Genomic DNA, 27,784 nt, shown 5'->3' with positions numbered 1-27,784 from the left:
TCTTAGAGAACTACAGAACAAACAAACAATCTTAGAAAACTACAGAATCAAAAAACAATCTTAGAAAACTACAGAACCAACCAACAATCTTAGAAAACTACAGAACCAACCAACAATCTTAGAAAACTACAGAACCAACCAACAATCTTAGAAAACTACAGAATCAACCAACAATCTTAGAAAACTACAGAACCAACCAACAATCTTAGAAAACTACAGAATCAAAAAACAATCTTAGAAAACTACAGAATCAAAAAACAATCTTAGAAAACTACAGAACAAACAAACAATCTTAGAGAACTACAGAACTAACAAACAATCTTAGAAAACTACAGAACCAATCAACAATCTTAGAAAACTACAGAACCAATCAACAATCTTAGAAAACTACAGAACAAACAAACAATCTTAGAAAACTACAGAACTAACAAACAATCTTAGAAAACTAAAAAGGAACTAAATACATTTATAATATAAGCGCTTAAGCTCTGATTGACGAAAAAATAGGAGAGACGAAAGCTTTTATTACTTTCATTGTGCCTAGAACTACTAAGCACCTTGGAGAAGTGAAACTACAGCGGTTTTATTTACCATAAACAATTATTTATTCTCTAGACACAATATGTTTTTTTTAAAGCCGCCATATCAAAAACCTCTACTCTCAACAACAGCCTGTGACGTCGCAACCTGTGGGCATTTAAGACCAATAGCTCGTTGCCATGTCACAGGGTCCAACGTCGCAGGTCAGTGTATGACGATTGGTCTCTGGAAGGTTTCTGCTTAATATTTATTTTATAAAAAGATAATAGATAAACTCTACTCTCAACAACAGCCTGTGACGTCGCAACCTGTGGGCATTTAAGACCAATAGCTCGTTGCCATGTCACAGGGTCCAACGTCGCAGGTCAGTGTATGACAATTGGTCTCTGGAAGGTTTCTGCTGAATATTTATTTTATAAAAAGATAATAGATAAACTCTACTCTCAACAACAGCCTGTGACGTCGCAACCTGTGGGCATTTAAGACCAATAGCTCGTTGCTTGCCATAGGTTCAACGTCGCAGGTCAGTGTATGACGATTGGTCTCTGGAAGGTTTCTGCTTAATATTTATTTTATAAAATGATAATAGATAAACTCTACTCTCAACAACAGCCTGTGACGTCGCAACCTGTGGGCATTTAAGACCAATAGCTCGTTGCCATGTCACAGGGTCCAACGTCGCAGGTCAGTGTATGACGATTGGTCTCTGGAAGGTTTCTGCTTAATATTTATTTTATAAAAAGATAATAGATAAACTCTACTCTCAACAACAGCCTGTGACGTCGCAACCTGTGGGCATATAAGACCAATAGCTCGTTGCTTGCCATAGGTTCAACGTCGCAGGTCAGTGTATGACGATTGGTCTCTGGAAGGTTTCTGCTTAATATTTATTTTATAAAATGATAATAGATAAACTCTACTCTCAACAACAGCCTGTGACGTCGCAACCTGTGGGCATTTAAGACCAATAGCTCGTTGCCATGTCACAGGGTCCAACGTCGCAGGTCAGTGTATGACGATTGGTCTCTGGAAGGTTTCTGCTGAATATTTATTTTATAAAAAGATAATAGATAAACTCTAGGTGAGTCAACCACCTAAAATCCTAGTCTAATTAGAAGAGTTAGACTAATAGTTTCGCACATAAAAAAAAAGGCGACAAAAATGTCGACCCTCCAAAGTTAGACGTCAAGTCACGTGGTAACACATTTGTTAGTGTTCAATCACAGCTTCCCGTCACGTCTGCTTCAAACATGTGACGACTGGCAAGAACAACAACTCTGTGGAGTTCCGAGCTGCAGAATGTCTTCAGAGACTAGCGCTAATGAGGCACAAGTTGGAATGCCGGTCTCAGCATCGTGCTAGCCTCATGTTCCTCTCCACTGTGATTCTTTGCCTTCTTTTCTTTCACAATTTTGTTTTTTCTTATTTACTACGGTGTAAACAAAATGGTGTCACGTAATCAAACTCAACCAAAGCTTCCAAAGACTCCTCTTTCATATCAACCAAAGTTATTGGCCAGAAAACTTTGACAACTTCGGTTAAAATATATATAAATATATATAATTATAAATAAATAAATATATTATCAAGACTACGGCAACATTTATTTATAGATCTGATATTGTAGACTAAGTAGACGCCATACTATTTAAATAACGGTGTCGGTTCGCAGAGTCAATTTGTGATAAAATAGAGGTGGAAGATGATCTACATAAAATGTATATTTTATTCTTCAGAAGTGACCGACTGGCATATTTCAACATTTTAAAAGACTTTACAATTCAATGTCAAAAGTCATTTGCCCAGAGAAGCATTCTTCCTGTACTTTTTTATTTTGCATTCAGGTCATGCCATTTTGGAATCGGAGATTGATCTCCCTTTACTTACTATGGTAGTAGAGTCGTGGTGTTCTCTCCCTTAGTTGACCGCGCAGACGACAAGTGACTTCCACCCTTTGGGCCCTCACCCAGTCGTCCGGCATGACTTTCCGGAAGTAGAGTCGGAAGTTACAGTGGCTGTACTTAAAAGCAATACTGCCAGGTCAGAGAACAAGCTTGCGTTTTTATCCCCTTGGAAACGCTAACGTGGCGAGAGTACCATTCCCCAGCTAACAATCCCCGGAAGTGTTCATTCTCCTTCTTTGTACGCTAGTGTCAATAACATGAGAAAAGTGTGATTTTTTTTGTTCAATGAACAAATGTCCATTCTTGTAAGTCACTAGTGCGATATTGATACTATCTTATACAATACTAATTTATACGATACTGTCTTGTAGGATACAATCTTATACGAAACTAATGTGAATAGTTTGTTAGTTTGTAAGATGCTATCTTGTAGGCCTACGATATAGCTTTCTAGAATACTAATGTGTATGATACTATCTTTTGTGATATAAATTTACGTGATACTAATGTGTAGCTTACTATTCCATATGATAGTATTTTTAAGATACTATCTTGTATGATACAACTTTACCCCTGACACCCGTGGTGGAGGGGGAGGGGGAACCTGCTGCTTTTCCAGTTGTATCTGCTAAAAGAATTTGGCTCTAGAATTTAGAATACAAAAGACTTATCTAGGAAACACGTGTTACTAAAACACACACACACACACACTTTCATACGCAACACATACGCACAAACATACACATACATAAAAAGAAAAAAACTAAAGTTCCCCTTTCAGACCTTGTGGTCTATAGGGCAGATGATGTAAGGGTCATCTGTTTATATGTCCTACGGTTAACGAAGGTGTCATGTGGCCAGCACAGCGACCAACCGCCTTTACTTTTCCCCAACTAATGTCAGGTACCCAAAGATTCCGAAATTAAAAATCCCAGTCTTCAATAGGACTCGAACCCGGGACTCCCAGTTCAGAAGCCAAGCGCTTTACCGCTCAGCCACGGCGCCTCCTATACACACACATACGCACACACACTTAATTGTGAATTCTAAGCATATAAATGTAAATAAAAACTAGAAAATTCTGTTGTAGCTATAAGTCTGTAAGTCTCATTTTATGCTCTGATCACATCAGTGCTGGACCCCCACTCTGGGTAGCCCAGAGCGCTCTCCTCGACCCGAGCTGCCTAAGGGGGCGCTAACGAAATGTTGCTTTCTGGGGGGGGGGGGGGCAACTGGAGTAAGGGATATGCTGCATGATAAAAGTTTGAGAACCACTGCTTTATGTTATGTCTAACTCCAGATTGTCATGGTTTGAAGCCAGATTGGGGGCGAGGGTTGTTCTCATGTAGAGAAACACAAACCATATACTCCCTTGTGAAAGACACAAGAGGTAATATTGAATTTTAGAGAGAACTGTGGGCTAAAAAGGTTGGGGGGGGGGTGGCGAGGGTAGAGAAAGTGTTAAAGAATTGGCTACTGTTAAGGAGAAAGAATATAAAATAGGTGGGGGGGGAGGGTAATACGGCTTGGGGATGACTGTGGGAGGAGCTTGCTTTCTAGACTTTGATTGACAAGTGTTGCCCTGGACATTAACTACAAGATCTCTCATTTCCGTTCCAGTTGATAAGATGGAGAATGGCTTCTTGAGCAGGGGCGTTGACAAAATGTAGGTAAGCACAAGGCAGACGTCTATTACTTGCGAAATTTTTTTAGAGTGGCGAAAAAAACAAAATGTGTCCGAAAGTTTAATGAGAAATGAAAGGAAGACAAAAACACATAAAGTATTTAGTCCAGAAAATTAAATGGAACTGGGTACCGTTGTTTAATGCACATCACCTTTGTAAAAGTTTGGTGTTTAGACCAAGTCAAACACTGGTTTGCAAGTTTTCGTTAATTCACTGAATTGCTTTCAAATTTCAAACTAGTGTATAACGATCAGAGGCACGGTGGCTGAGTGGTAAAGAGTTTAGCTTCCGAACCAAGAAGTCTCGGGATCGAATCCTGATGAAGACTGTGATTTTTAATTTCGGTATCTTTAGTCCATCTCTGAGTAGCTCTAATTGGTACCTGACATTAGTCGGGAAATTAAATGTGGTTGGTCATTGTACTGGCCACATGACACCTTCGTTAATAATGGGCTATTGAAACAGATGACCTTTACAATATCTGCCCTAAAGAGCGCAAGGTCTGAAATATTCTGTGACAGAAATTAAGGTGTTTGATATGTAAAACTAATATCAATTTTCACCAGGATTCGAACCCGGGAACCCTTGCTTCGAAAGCCAAGCGCTTTATCACAGCACGCAAAAGTATTGTCTGTAAATACGAAAAAAAAATAATTTTAAAGTTTCTGACCCGTCGAAATTCGGATATTTATTTAAATCTCTATTGCTTGGGCTCCTTTGTTGTGGAGACCACGTGACATTAGCCGCACCTGCTCTCCGTTAAATCCGGCCCTGGGTTTAACGTCTAATGACAACTTTTTGGTAGCTGTAGGAATTTTGAGATCAAAACTGCGCAAGTATTTACCATTAAAAAAAATATATATATATATACCAAGGGATGTAATCAAGTCTAAATCTAAATTTCATCAGTGATCTCCCTTTGACATGTTTCCGTTGTAAGGATAGCAAGCAAAGTCTGACTGCATGTAGTATGTACTGTTGACTGTCTTGACGTATCAACGTCCTGTCCCATCAGCAGATTTACCTTTAGTCTGCCCGCAGCACACAATAAGATTCTCTAAGAATTTGCGACGCCGCGGATCTAAAATTGTATCAGTTTTCGACGTTCCTTTTTAACATAACAGCTGCGCAGAAAAAGGGTAAAATGGGGGGGGGGAGGAATGGCTGTGTAAGTGACATCGTTTGGACCATAGCTAACACCAAGGCTTTCATCTCATGTCTAGGACATGGACTATAGTCGTCTGAAGAAAGCGACAAACATTGTGTTACAGCTCCTACGGGCGACGCATATGGTGCTTACCAGCGCGATGTTATACAAGGCATGAGCAGATCTAAGAGGGGGGATGTGTCGCCATTGTTGACAAGTAACAGAGTTCCGCCAACAAAGTATAGGAGCATGAGTAGAAGCTGTATTCGTTATAATCTAGGTTTGTGATGTCCATCGAGTAAAGACATGTCCTCTTTGGGTCCCCCCCCCCTAGATTTATTAAAACATTGTGTGAAAGAACAAATGAACTTATAAAAAAACAAAAAAAACAACAACAATAAAACAAGTTTACATGCAACAATTATTTATTTACTTCACAAGTTACACAGTATGTAGTGTAATAGCTGGCACCTACTCCTATTCAATATGTACCAAAGTGATTGGCAGCTACCAGCTACCTCATTCCAAACCAAAATTACCCAGAATAATGTGATTTGTCACTTTATCACTAATTTTAGTCTGGACACTAATGTAATTTAACTGATAAAGAAGAAATAAGGTTGTATTAAAAAAACAACACTGGCCCACATTGCAGATATAATATAAAAATTTTTGACTCCAGGGCAGTATCTTATCTTATAAAATACAGACGTTACTTCAAAAATAGGAGATGATATAGTATAATATATTAATATAAGACGTAATATATATTAATATAAAGGTCACAACTAATACAAGACAAACAATAACACCTTGTCGGTAGTAATACTTAAATGAGACATATGTTAATTAACATATATATAATATAGTACATAAAAAAAGAGCTAATTCATTGATATACACGTCACAACCAATACAAGACAAACAATAACATGTTGTCAGTAGTAGTAATTACAGGAGACATTCTCTTAGCACGACATGTGTAACAGCAAATCCCACTACCTCATGAGTAGCGCAGAGCCTTAAATAAAGAAATAAATCTGTGGCATTTTACGTCTCTCTCGAGAGACGATCTTTTCCCTTTGCAACTTAAAGAAATAAATATCCACTGGCTTATTTGAGACTTATGCAAAATAAAAGAAAATCAAGTATTGAAGAGTTACAGAAGAGAATGATAAGAAGTCCAGAAGAGAATGATAAGAAGTCCAGAAGAGACACTTATGCCTTGACCACAGCTTTGCCAAAGTTAGACCCGGTGAACAGTTCGATGAATGCTGCAGGCATTTTGTCGAATCCGTCCGTCACGTGTTCTTTAGTCTGTAGCTGACCCTGTAATGAATGCGATGTGTTCATTATTCAACTCAATCAGAACAATAAGTACGAAACATCTGATAAACTACATATAGGCCTTAAAAGCTAAGGCTTAGGCCCCCCACTTGCTTTGGGGGCCCAAAAAATTATTTTGAAAAAAAAAAGAAAAATGGCATTGTGTTGATTACAAGGGGCCCCATATTTCAAATAGCTTAGGGCCTTATCAAGTCTAGATCCGGTCACGGATAAAAGATGTGTGTGTGTTAGAATCCTAGGTAAAGTTACTTGAAGACTTTCAGAAACTCTAAATCCAGTCCTGGATAAAAGATGTGTATGTGCAGAATCCTAGGCAAAGTTACTTGAAGACTTTCAGAAACTCTAAATCCAGTCCTGGATAAAAGATGTGTATGTGCAGAATCCTAGGCAGAACTTTGATTACTTGAAGACTTCCAGAAACTCTAAATCCAGTCATGGATATTAGAACTATTAGAGCATGGAGTGGGTTGCCTGAGCTAGCCAGGAAAACCAGTGACTCGGCAGAATTTAAGTCATTGGTTAATATGCATGACTAAATGCATGATGCGTAGGACGTAATCATCTTCTTTTTTGAAGTAACGTCTGTATTATATAAGCAGATAAGATAAGATGGATAAAAGATGTATATGTGTAGAATCCTAGGCAGAACTTTGATTGCTTGAAGACTTCCAGAAACGTAATAAAGCTTCTCTACTCCTATATCGTTGTGAAAGTTGGACACTGAACACTAAGGCTGATAAAAGAATTCATTCAAGCCTTTGAGAGTAAATGCTCCAGAAAAAATGTTGGATATCAGTACTATCAGATGAGTTAGTACTTTTGCAAGTAAACACTCAAGTTGGCAAAAAGGAAGCACTCAGTACTATGAATCAGACAAGAGCTGATCTGGTTCGGTCAAATTGTACGACATGACTTTATGTCAAAAGTCATCTTTCAGTGTACAGGGGAGGGAACACCAAGAAAGGGTCGTCAAAAAAAAAAGCTGACTGGACAATGTAGAAGAATGGACCAATCTCTCTCTGATATCCTACTAAGAAAAGCTGCTGAATTGGGAAAGTGGGTGGACATGGTCACACGAACTGTGACAGCACCTCACACAAAAGGGACAGGTAAGAATGGCGATGAGATGATGAATAAAATACCTTTTGAATTAATGTGACGATCTCTTGGCGTACTCTGGGAAACTCGGCTAAATTCTTGGAGTGGAAGATCATAAATCCTTTGATGGTCAGTTGTTTAAACAGAATTACTTTATTCCAATTGGTTACTGAAAATATAAATCATACAAAGCCAATTAATGAAAAAGTCCCCAAAATGTAGTATAAATGCATGATCAAACTTCACATAATATGGTCAAGTTCAAAAATATAATTTTAAAATTTTTATTCTGCACTTCGTACCATAAACTCGATGGGCTACAAGCTTAAAGACATAAGAATAAACTAAAGAAACTTAAAAGGTCATCTGTTTCTGTGGCCCACGGTTGACAAGGGTGTCATGTGGCCTGCACAACTTTATCCTACCCATTAGCGTTGTGTCGCACCCTAGAAATCCCGAAATTTAAAATTCCGGGATTCTAACCGAGACTCCTTGGTTCTTAAGTAAAGTGCCTAACCCCTTAGCCACTGCGCATTACTCCATTATACTTATTAAAATTTTATCGCTAATAAAAGTGCAAGGATCTTTTAGAAATTCGACATAGCGACATTGGAATTAATAAGTGTTAATATCAATGACGTTTTCATTTTAGAAACAATAAACATGTTTACATTTCGAGAAACAACAGTAACTTTCCAATAGAACTAAAAATAGCCAAGCGATCTTAAAATAAGTAGGGATCTTTCCAATAGAAGATTCTGGTTCAAACCTATCCCGGGTATGCTATTCGGCTATACGCACGCAATTCACGGCGAATGTGATCAACTAGAGTGGTCAAGCCTCAGCGTGGCACCTCCGTGGAAACGTCCGCCCAGGGAAGTGGATAGGAGTCTCGTTTAGAATCGCTGTGAACAAGGCTCCCAGCGAGTTACCACAGTTATGCTCTAGCGAGTGTACTTGCACGTGGTGGGGATGTAAAAAAAGGCTTGCTAACCAGTCCGAAACCCCCACCGCTTCGTTCCCCGACGGGGGCCAAACGGGTGGTGATGGTCCCCTCACGGGTGCGGTGGCACAGTTTAGGCTTATGGAGGGCCACCCGTGGGCTCGGGCTCCGGCCTCGCATGGGAGGAAGAATTCATATCGTTGGCTCAAGGGACCGTGTCCTACGTCCAGACGGATGTGATTACATGATTATCCAGTCGCTGGGGGACTCCAGACAGAGGGGTTGGTAAAAAGCCAATTTCTCATCCTGGCCACGGGATAAAAACCTTTCCCTGGTCACGTGGTTCATAAAAGGGATGTGGAAATCTCGAACCACAAAGGACATCTGATTCAAAGTGGTCAAGCGACTTTCCATCCGGTTCCAGAAGGCCGGTAGGGACACTATATAATAGCGAGTGTATCAGAATCAAGTCACTTCACGTTACCTCGCAATGTGACCAGTACGAGGCGAAGTCAGAACCAGCACGGTGTGTGAAGTCAGTCCGGAGCAGAGGCCAGGTTTTTGTACAATCAGTGTTAATGTTGTTGCCAATTGTACAGTGTTGGCTGCGATGTATTTGAAATTAGCTGTTATTGTTACTTTGGCGCCCTGAGTTATCAAGTTCTTTGAGTTAGTTGTGTCGTGTGTAAAACGTTGTCTACAAGTAATTAGCCGCGAGAAAATACGATAACTAGTGAACAATAAACACCGGAAATACCGTAGTACAAAAAGTAGATTACTAGTTTGTCTGAGTAATGGGAGAAACGCAAATTAGGTTGGCTATATATACAAGAAAAGACAACTACCGTTGGTCGTCGAGTTTTCAAATAAGTTTATGGTATCTACATTTTGTGAATCTCACAAATGATCCAATGGTTCCCAAACATTTCCTCAACGGAACACTTCGCAGTACTAACTGGAACACCTTGCTAATTATTAAGAGGTTAATTCATGGGTAGCCTACTGGTTAACTATTCCAGTAGTCTGTGGAACACCTGTTCGGGCTTCGTGGAACACAGTTTGGAGAACACTGTTGTTAAAATGTAATGAAATAAAAATGTATTAATTATTTTGCTGTGAACGTACACATAGAGTTGAAGCGAGGTGCTGAAACAAATTATACATACATATATTAAACACAAATGAATAACAGCACCAGGGACCTAGTCTTTAAGAGAGAAAGTAGTGAATTAAAATGCTACGAAAATAAGGGCATGCGCCGACCGAGGCTCGAACCTGTGACACTGGATTCGACACCACCGCCTAGCGATAACGCACCAAGCGAAACTTACCTCTAGACCATCGGAATATCCCAAAAAAAACATTCTTCTGATCCAGAGTCATTTCGCCCGTATGCAAATTACCACCCCAGTGATCAAAGGTCACAAGCCCCAGCTAGCCCATTATTGATTGTAAGTTGAGGAATAAAAGTGTTTTCTTTCATAATGACGATTTTTGTTCTGTTTCATCACTGATATAAGTATCTTCGGACCTACGGTTGGGTTTGGACGGTCATAGTTCTCATTGGATGCGGGACAAATCCTCAGCGACACAATTGCCCAGTATTGCTCACCTTTCTCTAACTCCTTTGGGCTTTTATTGTAGTCTGAAATCAAACCACAGATCAGAACACGGCCATAGTCTCGAAGTTTACCATACGCAATGTCCGCTATTTCACCACCAACCTAAGGGAGACAACAGAAAAAAAAAAAAATTATTCAAGGAAAGTAAGTTAGGAAACCTACAATACGACATTCATCTAGTTTTAAAAACACATATTTACATTTTGGCCTTCGAGAACCGGGATAATCAAACAAAGCATTAGGATTTATTAAAAGAAATTTCTATAAATCAAATAAGAACATAAAACTAAAATGTTACTTAACCTTGGTTAGGCCAATAATAGAATATGCATCCTCCGTTTGGGACCCCTCAACTCAAGAAAACATTAAGAAACTGGAACAGACACAAAATAGAGCAGTGAGATTCATAACAAACGAATATTCACATTTGACTAGAGTAACACCTTTAGTAAAATCACTAAATTTAGAAAGCCTTCAGGACAGAAGGCTCAAAAGTAAAGTAGCAATCATACATAAAACACTGAACCATAATCTTCAAATACAAAAACAAAATTTAATAAAATACTCTGAAAGACACAAAGATAAAGGCACATTCCTCGTCCCATATGCTAGGACAAATTTGTACAAATACTCCTTCTTCCCTAGTGCTATTAGAGCATGGAATGGGTTGCCTGAGCTAGCCAGGAAAACCAGTGACTTGGCAGAATTTAAGTCATTGGTTAATATGCATGACTAAATGCATGACGCGTAGGACGTAATCATCTTCTTTTTTGAAGTAACGTCTGTATTATATAAGATAAGATAAGATAATATCCTGTAAGGGAGGTAATCTTTAAGGGGCAAAATTGGTAAGGGAGGCAATCTACTGTAAGGGCGGTATGAGACGTTTCCTGCCACATCGACATTTTTTTTTTCCAACATGCAAAAGGAATTTTAAAAAAATAAATTAGGATTTATCTCAGCTGCCAAAGTTTGTTCATGTTAGATGGGATATCAATTCTGACCTTGCTAAAATAGGGCAAATGACGCTATACATTTAATACCTTTAATATATCTGAATTTCCAAACATCTGCACAATGTGGAAATTATGAATATAATTGCATAATGTATAGGAGTACTTAAAATTTCTATTTCATTAATAAACCTAATTGGAATCGAATCTTTATACTAACTGATGTTTTGAGGATTAATGATGTTTTGGTGCTAAAGTATTTTGATGCTAAAGTATGTCTTGATGCTAAATGATTTCTTGATGCTAAATGATGGCTTGGTGCTAAATGGTGTCTTGGTGCTAAATGATGTCTTGATGCTAAATGATGGCTTGATGCTAAATGATGTCTTGGTGCTAAATGATGTCTTGCTCTATATGCAAAACGCACACAAACTCTCCCGTGTATTACACGCGCATGGAACTGATTGTCTAAGCCCTGAGCTCGATTTACCTATAGGCAGTGGCGTAGATAGGTATTTGGGGACATGGGGTTGGGGGCTTGACATCTTTAGGGGCCCCTGCAAATTTCGGACACTCATTTGGGGTCCCCCGCCCCTTTAAGTGGCGGCCTGGGAGGAATTTTTAAAATTTGAACCCACCTCTTCCAAGGTTAGCTACGCCACTTACCTATAGGCAACATAATCTAGAGATTAGAGCCTACACTTGTTTTGGGGCTTGCTTCTGGGGATATTTTCAATCGCTTTGAAGAAAAAAAAAGCAAAGGGAGAATTGCCTTACAAAGGTTCCATGCCTCACAAAAAAATTTGAAGTATAAATCCAGATCTGCCTATGGAATCCAATAGAATGAATAGAACAATGACAATCTACTTTACAGTCTCTTAGTAACATCAACGAATAAATACACGAGTTTCATTAGGTAGGAATTAGTAGTTTGGTTTTTTAACGACACCTCTGTTATAATTTAGAAGTTCCTATTTTAAAAAAAGTATAATTTTCCAAGGGGCTTAATGATCTCCAAGGTTGTTTTTTTCTTCCTACAATGAAATAAAAAAAAATAATAATTTGAGTTGTTTCCCTTACATTATCAAAGTAAATATCCACACCAGAGGGTGCGACCAGATCCAGCGCCTTGGAGATGTCCTCAGTCTTATAGTTGATCGCATGATCGAAACCCAGATCTCTGATGTAATCACATTTCTCGTTGGACCCCGCCAGACCAATCACCGTCAAACCCTAGAATGAGTACAATAAAATAAACAAATTTAAAAAAAAATTGACGTCATGCTAATCACTTGCCAGATTGGCCAGTGACAAATGTTCTCAAACAAAAAAAAAAAAGATAAAATAAAAAGTTCTATGGCCCTTGAATCGCGCTAACTAATGATATAGTCATATGACAACAGGTCGAAATGGAGTCATTAAAATTTAATGAAGATTACTCGCTATGGAGATAACGATAAATTCAGATAGTTATTTTGTGTAACCGGTGTATAGAAAATGTGCTGATTAGCTATGTAATGTACAAGGAATACGTCTATTTTCTGTTCCCTTTTTCAACGCGGTGAAAATATCTAAATTTCTTAACTCGTATGTAGCACAAAGCAGCTGAATTAGCAATAGTGGACTTTACATTTATCGTCCGTAACATTGTTAGCTCAGAAAATATGATTCTGTAGTGCTAAAAACTTCATAAAAACCATTATATACCTTTTAAAAAACAAAGCTTCTTTTATAAATGTGTGCAACGGAAACACCAAAACACTAGCTATTATCATCTTATCTTATCTTATCTTATCTTATCTTATATAATACAGACGTTACTTCAAAAAAAGAAGATGATTACGCCCTACGCGTCATGCATTTAGTCATGCATATTAACCAATGACTTAAATTCTGCCAAGTCACTGGTTTTCCTGGCTAGCTCAGGCAACCCATTCCATGCTCTAATAGCACTATGGAAGAAGGAGTATTTGTACAAATTTGTCCTAGCATATGGGACGAGGACTGTGTCTTTATCTTTGTGTCTTTCAGAGTATTTTATTAAATTTTGTTTTTGTATTTGAAGATTATGGTTCAGTGTTTTATGTATGATTGCTACTTTACTTTTGAGCCTTCTGTCCTGAAGGCTTTCTTAATTTAGTGATTTTACTAAAGGTGTTACTCTAGTCAAATGTGAATATTCGTTTGTTATGAATCTCACTGCTCTATTTTGTGTCTGTTCTAGTTTCTTAATGTTTTCTTGAGTTGAGGGGGTCCCAAACGGAGGATGCATATTCTATTATTGGCCTAACCAAGGTTAAATAACATTTTAGTTTTATGTTTTTATTTGATTTATAGAAATTTCTTTTAATAAATCCTAATGCTTTGTTTGATTTTTTTGTAGTTTCATCAATATGTGGATTCCATGACAGTTTTTCACCTAGGTATTTTGCGTTTTTAGTCTGTGTTACTGGTTTGCCATGAATAAGATAAGTGGAATTAATTTGTTTTAGTTTTTTTGTTACTCTTAACAACTGACATTTTTTTCTGGGTGGAGAGACATGCTCCAATTTGATTCCCATTTCTGTAATTCATCTAATTCTCTTTGTAAGCTATTTATAGTTTTTCCGCCATTTATGAAAATCCACAATAAGGATCAGTCTTAGTCTAGAATCGAAAATGTATCTGAAAAATACGTAATTTTTTATTTTTTTAAAACTCTTTGAATTGACATCTATATATATATAATTCTGTTCGTCGTCCAACCATGCAGGAAGGACACCACGATGAAAACGTCATGGAAAGATTTCTCTTTTATTTCTGTAAGTCGGACTAGAGTTACCCCATGTAATTTTCGCTGTGACGAAGAGCGAGGCTCAGGAAAAAAAAAAAAGAGAGGGGAGCGTATGCTACGCTGCGGATCGGCTCGTGACTACATAGTTTTGAAGACGTGGATGAATAAGGTTGAGAATTGCAACATGAACAGCCACTGACCTTGTGTTTAGCCAGCTGTCCTACGATGGATCCCACAGCACCTGATGCAGCAGTGACCACAAGGACTTCTCCTGGCTTGGGATCACAGTGCTCAAAAAAGGACAAGTACGCAGTCACCCTGTCAATAAACATTTCAGGTTGAAGAAGATTATTACGTCCTACGCGTTTCATGTGCCAATCTATACATGCAAGTCAATCAGTGACTCTGCTAAATTGTTGGTTTTCCGGTTTGATTCAGGCAGCTCGATTCATGCTAGAATGGCACTAGGGAAAAATGAGCACTTGTACGAATTTGTCTTAGCAAATGGAAATATAATAGAAATACTCCTTGACGAAATTCCACATTGTGCAATTCCAGGGGGTTTATATAACAATTTTAGCGTAATCATTAAAAAAAAAAAAAAAGCTCTATTAGCAGAAAAAAACAACATAAAAACATGTTTAAAAACATAAAGAGCCTTACCCTGGCATACCCACAGTGCCGAGCCACAGAGATGGCGACAAACCTGGCACCTCGTTGATAAGGTCAACAGTGGTGCCGAACACCCTTGGTGTTGTTACATTGACCACAGTGTGTGACCTCCAGCCCAAGTGAGCACAGACCAGTGAACCGACAGGATACTCAGGAGACTTGGATTGAAGCACTCTTGTGGACCAATAAAAAGAAAAAAAGGCTGCATAAATATCTCACTTTCGGGAATATTACTTTTAAAATATCTTCCATTTAGAACTTTTACTTTCACAATATTTTAAGAAATAGGACTTATTGTATTTTAACCCTTAAAACGCGTGTGGTAGTTTAGCCTCTAAAAATCAGAATTGTAATTCCAGTTTGTATGCTCTCAATGTAAAACAAATCATCACTTAAAGGGTTAAAATATCTAATAATTGGAATGGCTTCGATTCCAAAGATAAAGGATGAGTGCAGTCAGGGCCGGCCTTTCAAATATTATAGATGCTTGTGAGTCGCCTCTTCTAAATTTTACAAATACAGCTATTAGTATTAATTAGATCTTTATACAAACATTTATTATACAACATGCATATGAAGCAACTTAAACGCAATAGGTGCCAGTGAGTTAATTAAAGTTATGTCAATCGTACGATACAGTAAACATGTTAAACCTTTAAGTCCTACATCTTTAAAAGCCTGTTACAAGATCCATAACTGATAGTGATAAGCCTAATGTAATTTGAAGGGCCAAATGTAATGATGCTTCCGAGGCCCCTATTCTATTTTTTTTTACAATAACAACTATTACAATTATTAGATCAACATTCAGTATACAACATGCATAGGAAGCAATTGAAACGCAATAGATACCAGAGAATTAATAAAAAGTACCTCAATCGCACGATACACTAAATATGTTAACCTTTTAAGTCCTACATCTTTAAAAGCCTGTGACAGGACACATGAATGACTGTGATATGCTAAATGTCAATTGCGGGACCCTTGCCGAATCAGAAACCCCCATTGGTAGCGAACCATGGTTAAGATTTAGTCCCTTAGAGCACGTGAAAGGAAGCGGTCAGTGAGCGGTCGACTAGCCCCCGAACAAGGATAGACCAAACGTCGCACATGAAGCAGTTCTCTCTCGTTCAAATCCATGTCCCGATCGTTCTTCATGCTTGGTTGAGTGAACATCTAATATAGTGTGTAAGGTATGACTGAAGGCTAGAACCGAGCGGTACAAAAACTCGTTCGTTCCTTACTCAGTCAGACTATATCAACGCCACTCGTTGATCAGGAAACATGAAAAGGACCAAGATGTATGTGTGTAGTCGCTGATAAATTCTTTTTGTTGTGTCTGCTCTAATTATGTGAATATTTCTGTTGCGTTGATTTTATATGAGAAAAGAGTCTGTTCTGTTGTCACAGACAACTAAATAACATACTGTAGACATTAATTAATAATAACAATAACAATTACAGAGACTTTGTGTTTATACCAGTAGACATAGAAGACTATCTTTTTTTATTACGTCACATCCTACTTACTCACAATGACGCAATATAAACATATTAGCACAGAGTCCTTGTAATCACAACACATTTCCATAAGGATCAATAAAGCAGTCTTAGACTTAGTCCTAGAAGTGGGAACAGCACTGAAGCAAACAAATGTACTAAATGAAATAAAATGTCTAGATAATAGAGGGTGTACACGTAACTATGCCGAACTGGGAGTCGAACACTTAGTGAGGTTGTAACTGAGCGTCGCATGAGGTTTGCGGGACATGTTCTATGACAAAATGAATTACGCACACCAAGAGTTGCGATAACAAGGAAGCCAAAACGAGGAAAGTGTAAAACAGGGACGTCCTCGTATTACTTGGCGACACACCTTCATGGAGGACCTCAGAACAGTGGACACCAGGTGGGAGGAGGCCTCAGACATTGCCAGTGACAGATCTTTATGGAGACAGCTTGCCGCCCAATGCGCCGAACGGCCCGGGAGGACCTAAGTCTAAGTAAAGTAACTAAAGCAGTATGTTATATATGTGTAAATATATATACAGTTGACTCATGATAGTCCTAGGGCCGGCCTGAGGTAATTGGAAGCCCTAGGCCAAGTGAGTTAGGGGAATTTTAAGAAAATATCTCATGACATCAAAAAAATAGAATTTTCTAGGCATTTAGACCTACGATTTCATTCTTTGAGCTAACGTTTTATAGATAAGTTTTGGACAATACTACGACCCCTCGCCCCCCTTTTCCCTTAGGTCCCATAACCTTCGGACCATCAAGACTAACAAGAGTCAACTGTATGTGTAATATTTGTCGAATTATCCCCCTCCCCAATGTTTAAATATTGTTACATAATGCTCAGAGCGCTGTGATTCAAGCTTTAGACATGTGTGGTTGGGCTTATCCGCTGCGTTTTCGGCTCAAACAGAATCAAATCTGAAATTGCTATTCAAAATTAGCTGTCTACATCGGGATTCGAACTCTAGCCCCCTTGTTACGAAGCCAAAGGGTTTATGCTGCTCAGCCAAACATTCCTATTTTCTTGTGTCTTACCTGGCTACTTGCTCTCCTGGTAGACTTTGGTCTGGTGAGGCCAGCAATCTGCGAGAATCCAAAGGAGCTCATAAAAATATTTATTGTGAACAGGAATTTTGTCTAATTAACTGAACTTGAAAAGAAGAATATATTTATTTTGTATATATTGATTACTCCTGACCTCACGAAGCCTTACATAAATAAAATTAACCTTAATTAAAATATAATAATGATAATAAAAATAATTATAATTGTCACTGACATTGCAGTACCGTTATCTCACATTATAAAGAGCTGGAATTTAAAAAAAAAAAAAAATATGAAAACCTAGGTATATTACGACTACGGAAGTTACCTACAGTTACAATGACACTAGCAACCGCTGGGATAACCCCTTAGCAGAAAATTCCGGCCTCACATAGGTCTCACTAGCCACATGAGGAGGCAACAGTGGTCATCAACCGAAGAAATAATGACAACTGACCTCGCAATCATATTCGAACCCGCAAGCATTCCTAAGAGGATCTTAGCCAATGTGCTATTTTCTTGTCTGACCATTAAAAATACAACTAACACTATTGCATAACCGTTAAACGCGCAAGGGAAAAAAACAGGGTGGTCTTATAATATCTTTATGGACTGCACAGTCAGTACACTATATAGGCCTTCACGTGTACGTCTATCTGGTCAGGTTGTTAAAATCAGTTGGACACACCGTCAATTTACTTTCTGGGCTGGGAGGGTGTGTAACTATTTTAGTGTAAAGAACACGCTTGACTAGCCATGCCTCGTCTGACCACTCCACATTAAGCGAAAAACACTATTGCATAACGCGTAATGAAAAAAATGCAAGGTAGTCTTGTAGTATCATCAACTACACATGTACAGTACACTAGGCCTACGTGTGTATATCTAGCGTTAAAATCAGTTGGACACAGTCTATTTACTTTATGGACTTTATGGTCAAGAGAGGGTGTGGATTAAGATTTATTTTATAGATTTGGTTATCCTAATGCTTTAAGATATATATATAGGCCTAAGTGTTGATTCTTAGATCTCAATAATAAGTCTTAAGACTATAAAAAGGATGTACTTGATTAATTCCCTAAAGTTCATAAATTATTTTTTGCCTCAAATGAATTGATTAAAACCACTAAATATTGACCTAACTCACTAATCAGATTCCCACTAGAAACAGAAATTAAACACCAACCACGTGACTCATAAAAAAATTCGGAACAATCCCATTCATAATATTGCAAAGTAGCTTTTAGCAAAAAATGTATAACAACATTTTATAATACTGCTACTTTGAATTGTAAATATTTAATCCCATAACTTCTACCAGCATCTTACTTTACCCTCTTCAAATGTAGACTGACTAGATAGTTGTTAACTGCATCATTTTTTTGATAATCAAAGTTATTGATATCACATGACCAGAAAACAGGTATGTACGTTTCAACCCTGACCACATGTTGAAAAGTTGTACAAATTTTAATTAATTTTTTTAGTTAATAACTAAAAAAAATTAATTAAACTACGATTTTAACTAAACCTTTTTTTTTCTAGTTAAACAATGGCCTTAATTAATTTCTTTTAAGTTAAACTAATAGTTTTTAACTTTTTAGTTAACTTTTGCCCATCACTACTACCTGTCAAAGGGCAGTACTGCTGCAGACCTGTCACATCAACTAAAAAAAAATTGTCAGTGGACACCGTTAAAAGGACTACATTGAATTCTGTTTTCCTTTAACGAAACTTGGCCTGGCTGTGCCTGGGATTGAAAATTCATTTAATTCTATAACAATAGAATATACGAATTTTGTTTTCCTTTATTGAATCTCTTTCCTAACAGTGCCAGAGAATTCTGAACACATACAAATATATAAAGCTCTTATGCTTGTGGGAATTTAATAACTAACATAGCATAAAATATTACACAAATATTCAAACAAGAAATCAAGAAATATAACGTATAAATAGCTGCATAATTTTACCTAAAATATGGATCAAGGCTGAGGTACAGAGCTTCGACCAAAATCTCTGGGAAGAAAAAGAATTTAAGTACTAGTAGTTATTATGATCCATCTATTCATTATGTCCATTGTACTCTGTATAAATGTGTTTAACAGCAACTCATTTATTTAGGAATATATTGTATTCAGAAAAGGTTGACAACATTGGTCATAAAAGAAGACGTGTAAACGTACATGCTTAATGTATGGAAAGATGGAAAGATGATCCTATTCAAACACAGTGTTTACTTCCTGTATGCTTTGTGTGAGCTTGTGTGTATTGGCTGTGGAAATCTGATGTAATCTTAAATAGGGTTGATCCTGATGAATGGATAAGAAGTGGGTGGATGACGGCTGATTAAAGACAAAAGACAAAAGGACGTATGATGATATTAAGATTTAAAGTGAATACAAACATTTTTTAAAATCCTTTGAAATCTTGTAATTTCTTATTTGCTGCTACATACATGTACATAAAACTTGAATACAATTTCTACATTTGTCAATAAAAGGGAAGTTTGTGTTCAAGCTTTATTACAGAGTTTTGTATCAAGTGAATCAAAAGTCTAAAAGGGATAGTTGGACTAGCTGCCTTCAAAAGCTCAAACTATTTCAAGACCTACCATTCTCTTGTAATCCTGGTAAAGTCTCTTCCTCCAAGATAAAGTCATTGAGTTTCGGCACCCCGTCAAACGCCTGAGTCTGTTTCCACACCTTCGCCGTGGTCATGATTGGTCAGGAAAATCTCGAATAGTTCCTGGTATAAATGTGTCGACATTAATTTCCATAAAAGTTCCAATTTTTCAAAACAAAAAGATGAAACTTTGGAATTTATCATTGACAGTGGCGTAGCTGGGAATTAGCCATCATTTGGGGGCCCGGGGGTTGACCTCTTTAAGGGCCCCTTTATTTTGACATTCGACATTATGACGTTTGATAATAGCGAAATATTCGAACACTCATTTTGAGGCCCTTCTCAAGTGGGGGCCCGGGAGGATTTTCAAATTCCCCCGCATCCCCCCATCCTAGCTATGCCACTGATCCTTGATAGTGACATAATTAACATTTAAAAAAAAAATTAAACTCATCCTTTATTAAGCGGGTGATTGTCTTTTATTTGTCATTCTATATATTTCTTGCCATTCTTGCCATGCTTATATATTGCAAGGAGTCTTTCCTGTTAACTTGCACAATTAAGTTCTTCTATTATAGTCCCACTAATCATAGTCGGCCTTGGCAGTTTCGCGGTGACCGAGGCAAGTGTCATACGCGTGCACGTGAACCTTAAGAGCAGGGCCGACCTTAAGCCACTGCGACCTATGCGGCCGCAATGGCCCGGCACCCGCGCTAATTCTAGGTGTAAATTATTAAACTAAACCATTATAACTTATAATAAGGATTCCCGCGGCTTCCTGATTTCCAGGAGCTCTTGGCAATCTGAAATTGCAAAATATACGAAAAGTCCTGAAATTATTAAAATCTCCTGAAGACTCATAAAAATCTTCAAAATAGCCAAATTTGTCGTTTTGTGGTGTCATTCAATATAGAAAAACGCCAATGCTACGCGCGATAAACAGAAAACACTTTTGTCAGCTTTCATTAAATAAAATGGAACGGAAAGACGAATTTATTTTCAAATACAAAATCTTAATTTTCAGTTATTATCATTTTCCCTACCCTGAATGGGCCCCGCAAAATTAATTTCGCATAGGGCCCCCACAATGTTAGGGCCAGTCCTGCATAAGAGACACTAAATATATACTGTACCAAATCACGCTTACTGGCCCGACCTCCTCGAATGCTGTTGGCCTTATTATTGTGACAAAACACAGTACGTAGGTACTCTACTGTTGGCCGTTTGACTACCCTACGAACTGTGTTGTGATTGTTCTGTATGAAAGATTTAAAAGATTTTTTCCCAAGTCATCTAATATTGATTTAGTGACCTCCGATCAACGGAACTAATCATTAAGTAACATTTGGCCTGGAGAATCAGAAAACTAATAATTTCTGCTATCGCAAGGCCTCCTAAGGCGAGGGGCCTGGAACTGTTCCCCAACTCGCCACCCCTTTTGGCCGCCTCTGAGATTATTTCTACACAAGGCGGTGCGCTAATTGCTCAGAAATACGGGGGATGAGAGCGCTCAATTTAACAAGGGTATTCTGTGGTCTGCACAACGACAAACCAACCATTCCCTGTTCTTGTCCACTAGACTTGTTCACCTTATCAGTCAAGTACAATATCTTTCCCTTGTTCGAGATACCAAACAAAGTAATTAATTACCTACAGTCAACTAACTGGTTTATTGTTTTTATTGATTCTTGTGTTGGCAGGGAAAAGAAAAATGTGTGCAAAATTTCAGATTGATCAGAGATTTGGTGTGATGACCTGGCAGGACTACCTTACAAATAACCATGTCCTACTGGAGTCCGATGTGGACAGTATAGAAGCACTACTTATCATTCGGCAGCTGCGCTGGGTCACTAGTCCCCGAAGATAACCGCATGCCAAAGGCGATCGTTTTTTGAAGAGATTAAAAAGGGATGACATATCAGAGGTGCCACCCGTGAGCGCTATAAAGATCAACTTAAGCGCCATTTTGCCCTCACCGGCATAGAGGAAAATAGCTTGAGGAAGATGGCCCTCTGAAAGAGACAGTTGGTGAGCTTTCATGAAGGCCTCCTTACACACATTTGAGACCCAAATAAAAGCCCTTGTAGAAAGCCAAATACGTAAAAAAAATAGTAGACCGCCAAGGGACAACGGCTTTGTCTGCTTGAGGGGTGAGAAAATATGTAGGTCGCAACTGGGTCTGCGTAGTCACTCCGCGTGAATCTAAGAAATTGCCATTATTTCTAAACATTCACTAACAACAACAAACAAACAAAAGAATATGTGTCAATTTAGATTGATTAGCAAAAGGAAGAAATATCTTGCAATGAATGGTAGAGAAGATGTCTCATCTGAGTCAGTTTAATTTGTACTGATCTGAAGATAGGTTGCGTGTTGATGTACGCGTACTATTACTAGACATGCAGATCAAGACATACCACAATAAAGTCAATCAACAGGTGTATGTAAGAATAAAACTGTTTAGTTCAGGACATCCATGTGTCGGGTTAGTAACTAGGATAAACCAGTGATGCCCAAAATACTGCCGCCAGCCCGCGACGTGGTTCCATCAGGCCCGCCGAAACTTCGGCACAAAGTGTAGAAATCTCCCTTCCAAAAAAAGAGTTGAAAAAATGTATCTTTACCTACGTTTGGGCCCTCACTTTTTCTCCGATGGATTGGTATTGTGATCTTTAACATTTGTGTGTTTATGCATTGGAACTCTGAATGTAGAATCTAAAAAGAAAAGTGAACCTATCTTTACTTGTTTTGTTGAATATGTTAATAAGCCAACATATTTGTTTTATAAAGAACGTGAGGCTTTTTTAATAAAACGACAACATAAAAACGGCACTATAAAATATATATGGCGGCATTCTTGGTTTGAGTCGCGAATAAAAGATTGTTTACTCCTAGAGATTGGAGGATCCATGTGAATATTTACCAAAAAGAGACCAAAATATTTAGTCGGTTGTAAAGCTACCTTCACTGTTGATCACATTTTAAGTAGAGAAATGAAGCTGTTTTCTGACGCGTAAAAAATAAGTCAAATATGTATTAATTAAGTATTAAATTCACCATTTCTAACAAAATAGTTTCAGAACAATTTCATTTCGTTTTTGAAAAGCATCGGTCATATGGCCCGCGAGACGAGTGTTGGGAATTAAAACGGCCCGCTGGTCGAATTAGGTTGGGCATCACTAGGATAAACGATGGTGCTCCTATGAAAGCGTAGCCTAAACAGTTCGTTTATCTAGATCTAATCTACAGTCTCGTTTTTAATTAAATGCGTCATAATCGTGCGTTCACTCGCAGTCCCCTAAAGTGCGTTTCTACGGTCTGTATGTCAGTAGTTGTGCGGTTCTTTCCCGTATATAAGCCGTTTAATTTTTAGTATTATCATATTTTGCATTTTTTGTTCACGGAAAGTGTCTAGCTTTAATGTTTGAAATTTGTATTAACTCTTTCTCTCCTAACTGACGATACCAGCGTTGATTCCACCAGAATGTGGTAAATAATTTCGGAGAGAAAGAGTTAACTCTTCCCATCAATCTTTTCATTCACTTTCTAGTTTGTTTGTTGTAAAATGTTTGACATGTTTCGGATGTTCCTTCAGAGTTGAAGATAGTTTACTTCCTAGTCCAAACCTCCCGCAAGACGACGGGGGATGGGAGCGGGCAGGATTTGAACCCTCGACCATCGATAAATCCGAACGACAGTCCAGCGCGCAAACCGCACGACAAGGCAGCCATCCTAAATTGTGAAAGTGAAAACAACTGTAAAAATTATTGTCATGGAAACATTTGTCCACAGACAAACAAACTCCAACACCTGTGGAGTCTGGGGGGGGGGGGGGGGGTCAATGAAACCAGTCTTCAAGAGGCACACGGGTTAGTCTAACCGTGACATACTTGCACACGTGTTAAAAACGAGTTGACGATATGACGCAGCGAAATAGTTTGATAACAATAGAGTCCAGGTGTAACGTGGAAATGGTGTGTGGGGGGGGGGAAGTCGCGAGGGGTCACTAGTTGATAGTAATTCTGTTTTGCAATCATTGAATCATGGCAAATAGAATTTGGGTCTCGTACTCACTGCTCAGTGTTTCTCAATGTGAAGAGAATCTCATTTTTTTTTTCTTAAGCGTACATTTATTCATCTTAACATTCACCTTTTCTAGTTTGTTTAACTGCCGAGTTACACTGAATAATAAATTTCCGTAAATTAAAGAAAAACCTATACACTAAAAATGATTCTCTTATTTAAAGCCCCCCCCCCCCTCTCTCTCTCTCTCCTAATTCCCCAATAAAGCCAAATTCTTTTTTCCAGCATCTAAGTCGTCTCCCCTAGCCGCCTTAATACTGTTTCCGTCGTTTCATTTATCTGCCTATTAATTTTTAACGAAGCTTATATCACCTCACTTTGTCTGTCTGTCTGGTAAAAAGTTTTTAACATGTTTTTTCTCCCATTTCCTATTCTGGCATCAAGTTAAAACTTTGCACAATTATTCATTGATCCTGACAACATATGAATCAATCACAAAATAATCAATTAATTAACATATTGTTGATGTTTGATTATTTCGTTTGATATCGAAATAATGGGGAATAAATGCTACTTGACGAGAGATGGACTTAATTCCTTTATTACGTTCTGACAAGTTTTTCCTCCAGCTTCCCATTCTCGGGTCGTTGAAATATTGCATAATTATTCATAGTTGATGACAATACACGAATCAATACGAAAATCAACAATGTAGTTAATCCTTTAGTACTAATTAATACATTTTTTGTTTTATACAGCAGGAAGCGAGCTAAACACTGTAATTTTCAGATAAATGGCAGTAATTAGCGGTTCTTTCACTTAGATAAGCTTTGTTTTTTAAAAGTATTCTTTTCTTCTATTTCTTATTGCTGGTTCTGTTCATGGCAGGAAGATGTTCATATGTTTTGAATTTTTTTGTTTAAACAATGGTAATAAAAACTTCATCACACCCACTCGAGATAGAAAGAGAGAGAGAAAGAGAGAGAGAAAGAGAGAGAAAGGAGAGAAAGATAGAGAAAGAGAGAGAGAAAGGAGAGAAAGAGAGAGAAAGAGAGAGAGAAAGGGAGAGAAAGAGAAATGGACAGAGAAATATATAGAGAGAAAGAGAGAGGGAAAGAAAGAGAGAGAAAGAGAGAAAGAGAGAGGGAAAGAGAGAGAGGCAGAAAAAGAGAGAGAGAGAAAGAGAGAGAAAGAGAGAGAGAAAGGGAGAGAGAAAGAGAGAGAGACAGAGAGGGAAAGAGAGAGAGAGAGAAAGAGAGAAAGAGAGAGAAAGAAAAAGGGAAAGAGAGAGAGAGAGAGAAAGAGAGAAAGAGAGAGAAAGAAAAAGGGAAAGAGAGAGAGAGAGAGAAAGAGAGAGAGAAAGAGAGAGAGGGGGGAGGAAATAAATGTATACGCAGACACCTCGCGGACTTCTTCTTTAGCTACGCACGCTGGCCTTCAACCCTTAACCTTACAGTGACCAGCGTTCCTACTCCATCTTGACCCTTTCCCTGATATATTGTCTGGTTACACTTCAGTGACTTCCTGGGGTGCAACTCTCAATGCTCAAACTACTGGTCATTCAAACTTCCTTCCTTAGTTCTCTCTCTCTCTCTCTCTCTCTCAATCTCCCACTTCTAAAAAGAATTTGTTCTAGTTGTTGTTTTTTTTTATGTTTTCTTGAGTTGAGGGGGTCCCAAACTGAGGATGCATTTTCTAATATTGGCCTAACCAACGTTAAATAACATTTTAGTTTTATGTTCTTGATTGATTAGTAAAAACCCTAAATTTGTTCTTGATTTTTTAATAATTCGATCAAAATGGGGCATTTTGACGCATAGGACTTTTTTTATTTTATTCATCTTTATTTTTGCAGTAACGTCTGTATTATATAAGATAAGATAAGGTGAGTATTCACTGGTAACAATACATTTATTATTGCACCTAGATATTTTGAGTGTTTAGTGTATGTTACTTGTTTACCATGAATAAGATAAGTGGAATTAATTTGTTTTAGTTTTTTTTGTTACTCTAAATGACTAGCATTTTTTTCTGGGTGGAAAGACATGCTCCAATTTGATTCCCATTTCTGTAATTCATCTAATTCTCTTTGTAAAATTTCTGTGTCTTGTTTTGTTTTCTTTTGTTCTATATATTATGCAATCGTCTGCAGATAATCTGACTTTTGTTCCTGAACTAATGCAATTTGGTAAATCATTTATGTAAATTAGAGATTAACTGGCAAATTACATTAAATGGTAACGGTGAGTTTTTAATATTAAAATGGGCCGGTGGTGCAATAGTTCATTCGAAATAAACAGATTGAGAACCTCTGGTCTTATCAGTCGTTGTCGAGGTCAAATACCGTCAAATATGAATGAAACATTCTGACCGCCGTCTACCATGAGGTTAACGGTTAGCAGGATTATCTCCCTTTCTACTTAAGAACTTGCACACTTTTTGTTTTAAGTTTCTAGACCTAGTCCACATTAAGTGCTGTACCCTGCGTAAAGAGATGTCTCATTAATATAAAGAACAAAATATTCTTGTAGCGATATTTTTCAACCAAGATTTATATTTCTCATAAACTGCAACGATGTGCTATAAGTTTATTAGCTTTTTTTTTTTTTCTTAATGTTTGCAACAAAAAATTCTTCATGCCAAAAGTTTAATTTCTTAGTAGCAAAAGTTTAATTTCTTAGTAGCAAAGGTATAGTTTATGAGTGCCAAAAGTCTAGTTTCTTAATGACAAAAGTCTATTTCTTAGTGACTAAGATTAATTTCTCAGTGACAAAAGTATAGTTTTCATTAACAAAAGTCTAGTTTTTTAAAGTGACATAGTCTAGTTACTTAGTGGCGAAAGTCTAGTTTCCTAGTGACAAATGTCTTATTTCTTAGTGACAAAAAGTCTAGTTTTTAGTGGCAAATTATAGTTTTTAAGCCACTAAGTATAGTTTCTTAGTGGCAAAAGTCTAATTTCTAAGTAACAAAAGTCCATCTTTTAGTGACGAAGTCTAGTTTCTTATTGACAAAAATCTAGTTTTTTAGTGGCTAAAAATCTAGTTTCTTAGTGGCAAAAGTCTAGTTTCTTATTGACGAAGTCTAGTTTCTTATTGACAAAAATCTAGTTTTTTAGTGGCTAAAAATCTAGTTTCTTAGTGGCTAAAATTCTAGTTTCTTATTGGCTAAAATTCTAGTTTCTTAGTAGCGAAAGTCTCGTTTCTTAGTGACAAAAGTCTAGTTTCTTAATAGCAAAAGTCTAGTTTCTTAATGGCAAAAGTCTATTTTGTTAATGGCAAAAGTCTAGTCTCTTAGTGGCAATAGTCTGCTGGAGTCTACAACCACATCACTAGATCATTTCACTGTAAAAAAAAAAGTTTTTATTTACAAATTTTATTTTTATATCACTACATTTTATGCCTACACATTTTGAATACAATCTACACGCTTACACACTTGTCCTGCGTTAGAATGAACGCGACACAGACCATCATTCAACCCTCTCACTCACAACTAGAGAAGATAACTTCTAAGTCTTACCTTAAACGACTGCTAATATCCAACAACAGTACCTCTTCTTTTTCCTGCAGTTTCCGCTTTCAAGATATAGTTTTGAACGATGTAATGAGAAAAAAAAAAGCTAATATTTTAACGTATTTTTAAAACCAACTCTACTTCGTAACAGGCAGAGGCAATAATTAAGGCCGGCAACTCCTGCGGCTTGAAATTCACGCTCCAGTATTCTGAGTGGTGCGTCGCAGGGGAGATAAGTGATAAAATGTTAGTGTTTTTTAACTTTTTTTTTTAAATACTTAACACTCAGCTTCTTCTAGTTTGCTGTAAAAAAAAAAAAAAAAAAAATCCGTGGATGCAAAGTTTAGTCGACCATCGATAAACCGAAGCAAAAAAAA

At 37.6% G+C, this 27,784-nt stretch overlaps 1 protein-coding gene across 4 annotated transcripts; it reads right to left on the bottom strand.

Moving 5' to 3' along the window:
• Positions 1-6,380: 6,380 nt before the first annotated feature.
• LOC106079036 (prostaglandin reductase 1-like) lies at positions 6,381-27,611 on the bottom strand. 4 transcript variants are annotated; one of them, XM_056028216.1, is made up of 11 exons: positions 27,414-27,611; positions 22,496-22,586; positions 19,861-19,994; positions 19,220-19,265; positions 17,238-17,285; positions 14,676-14,858; positions 14,213-14,330; positions 12,320-12,472; positions 10,277-10,388; positions 7,766-7,890; positions 6,381-6,605 (listed from the first exon to the last, which is right to left on the bottom strand). In XM_056028216.1, exons 3-11 carry the CDS (start codon positions 19,964-19,966, stop codon positions 6,495-6,497), a joined length of 1,002 nt encoding a protein of 333 aa, XP_055884191.1. In that variant the 5' UTR covers positions 19,967-19,994; positions 22,496-22,586; positions 27,414-27,611; the 3' UTR covers positions 6,381-6,494. The 4 variants fall into 4 exon arrangements, with proteins under 4 accessions (XP_055884191.1, XP_055884192.1, XP_055884190.1 ...); XM_056028217.1 differs by having other exon boundaries at positions 22,500-22,586; XM_056028215.1 differs by lacking the exon at positions 22,496-22,586 and having other exon boundaries at positions 27,414-27,610.
• Positions 27,612-27,784: the final 173 nt, after the last annotated feature.

The sequence above is a fragment of the Biomphalaria glabrata genome, chromosome 4 (genome assembly GCF_947242115.1).
Source record: "Biomphalaria glabrata chromosome 4, xgBioGlab47.1, whole genome shotgun sequence".
NCBI lineage: Eukaryota > Metazoa > Mollusca > Gastropoda > Planorbidae > Biomphalaria > Biomphalaria glabrata.
Note: the sequence above shows the minus strand (reverse complement) of the source record. Positions and strands in the feature narration are given on the sequence as shown.

Excerpts from the sequence above, each read along its gene's own strand:
- LOC106079036 (XM_056028216.1), bottom strand. The coding sequence starts at position 19,966 with ATGACCACGGCGAAGGTGTGGAAACAGACTCAGGCGTTTGACGGGGTG. Across the intron at positions 14,331-14,675 it reads GGCACTGTGGGTATGCCAGG|GGTGACTGCGTACTTGTCCT; the intron begins GTAAGGCTCTTT and ends GTTTATTGACAG. Across the intron at positions 6,606-7,765 it reads TCGTCACATTAATTCAAAAG|GGTCAGCTACAGACTAAAGA; the intron begins GTATTTTATTCA and ends CATTCATTACAG.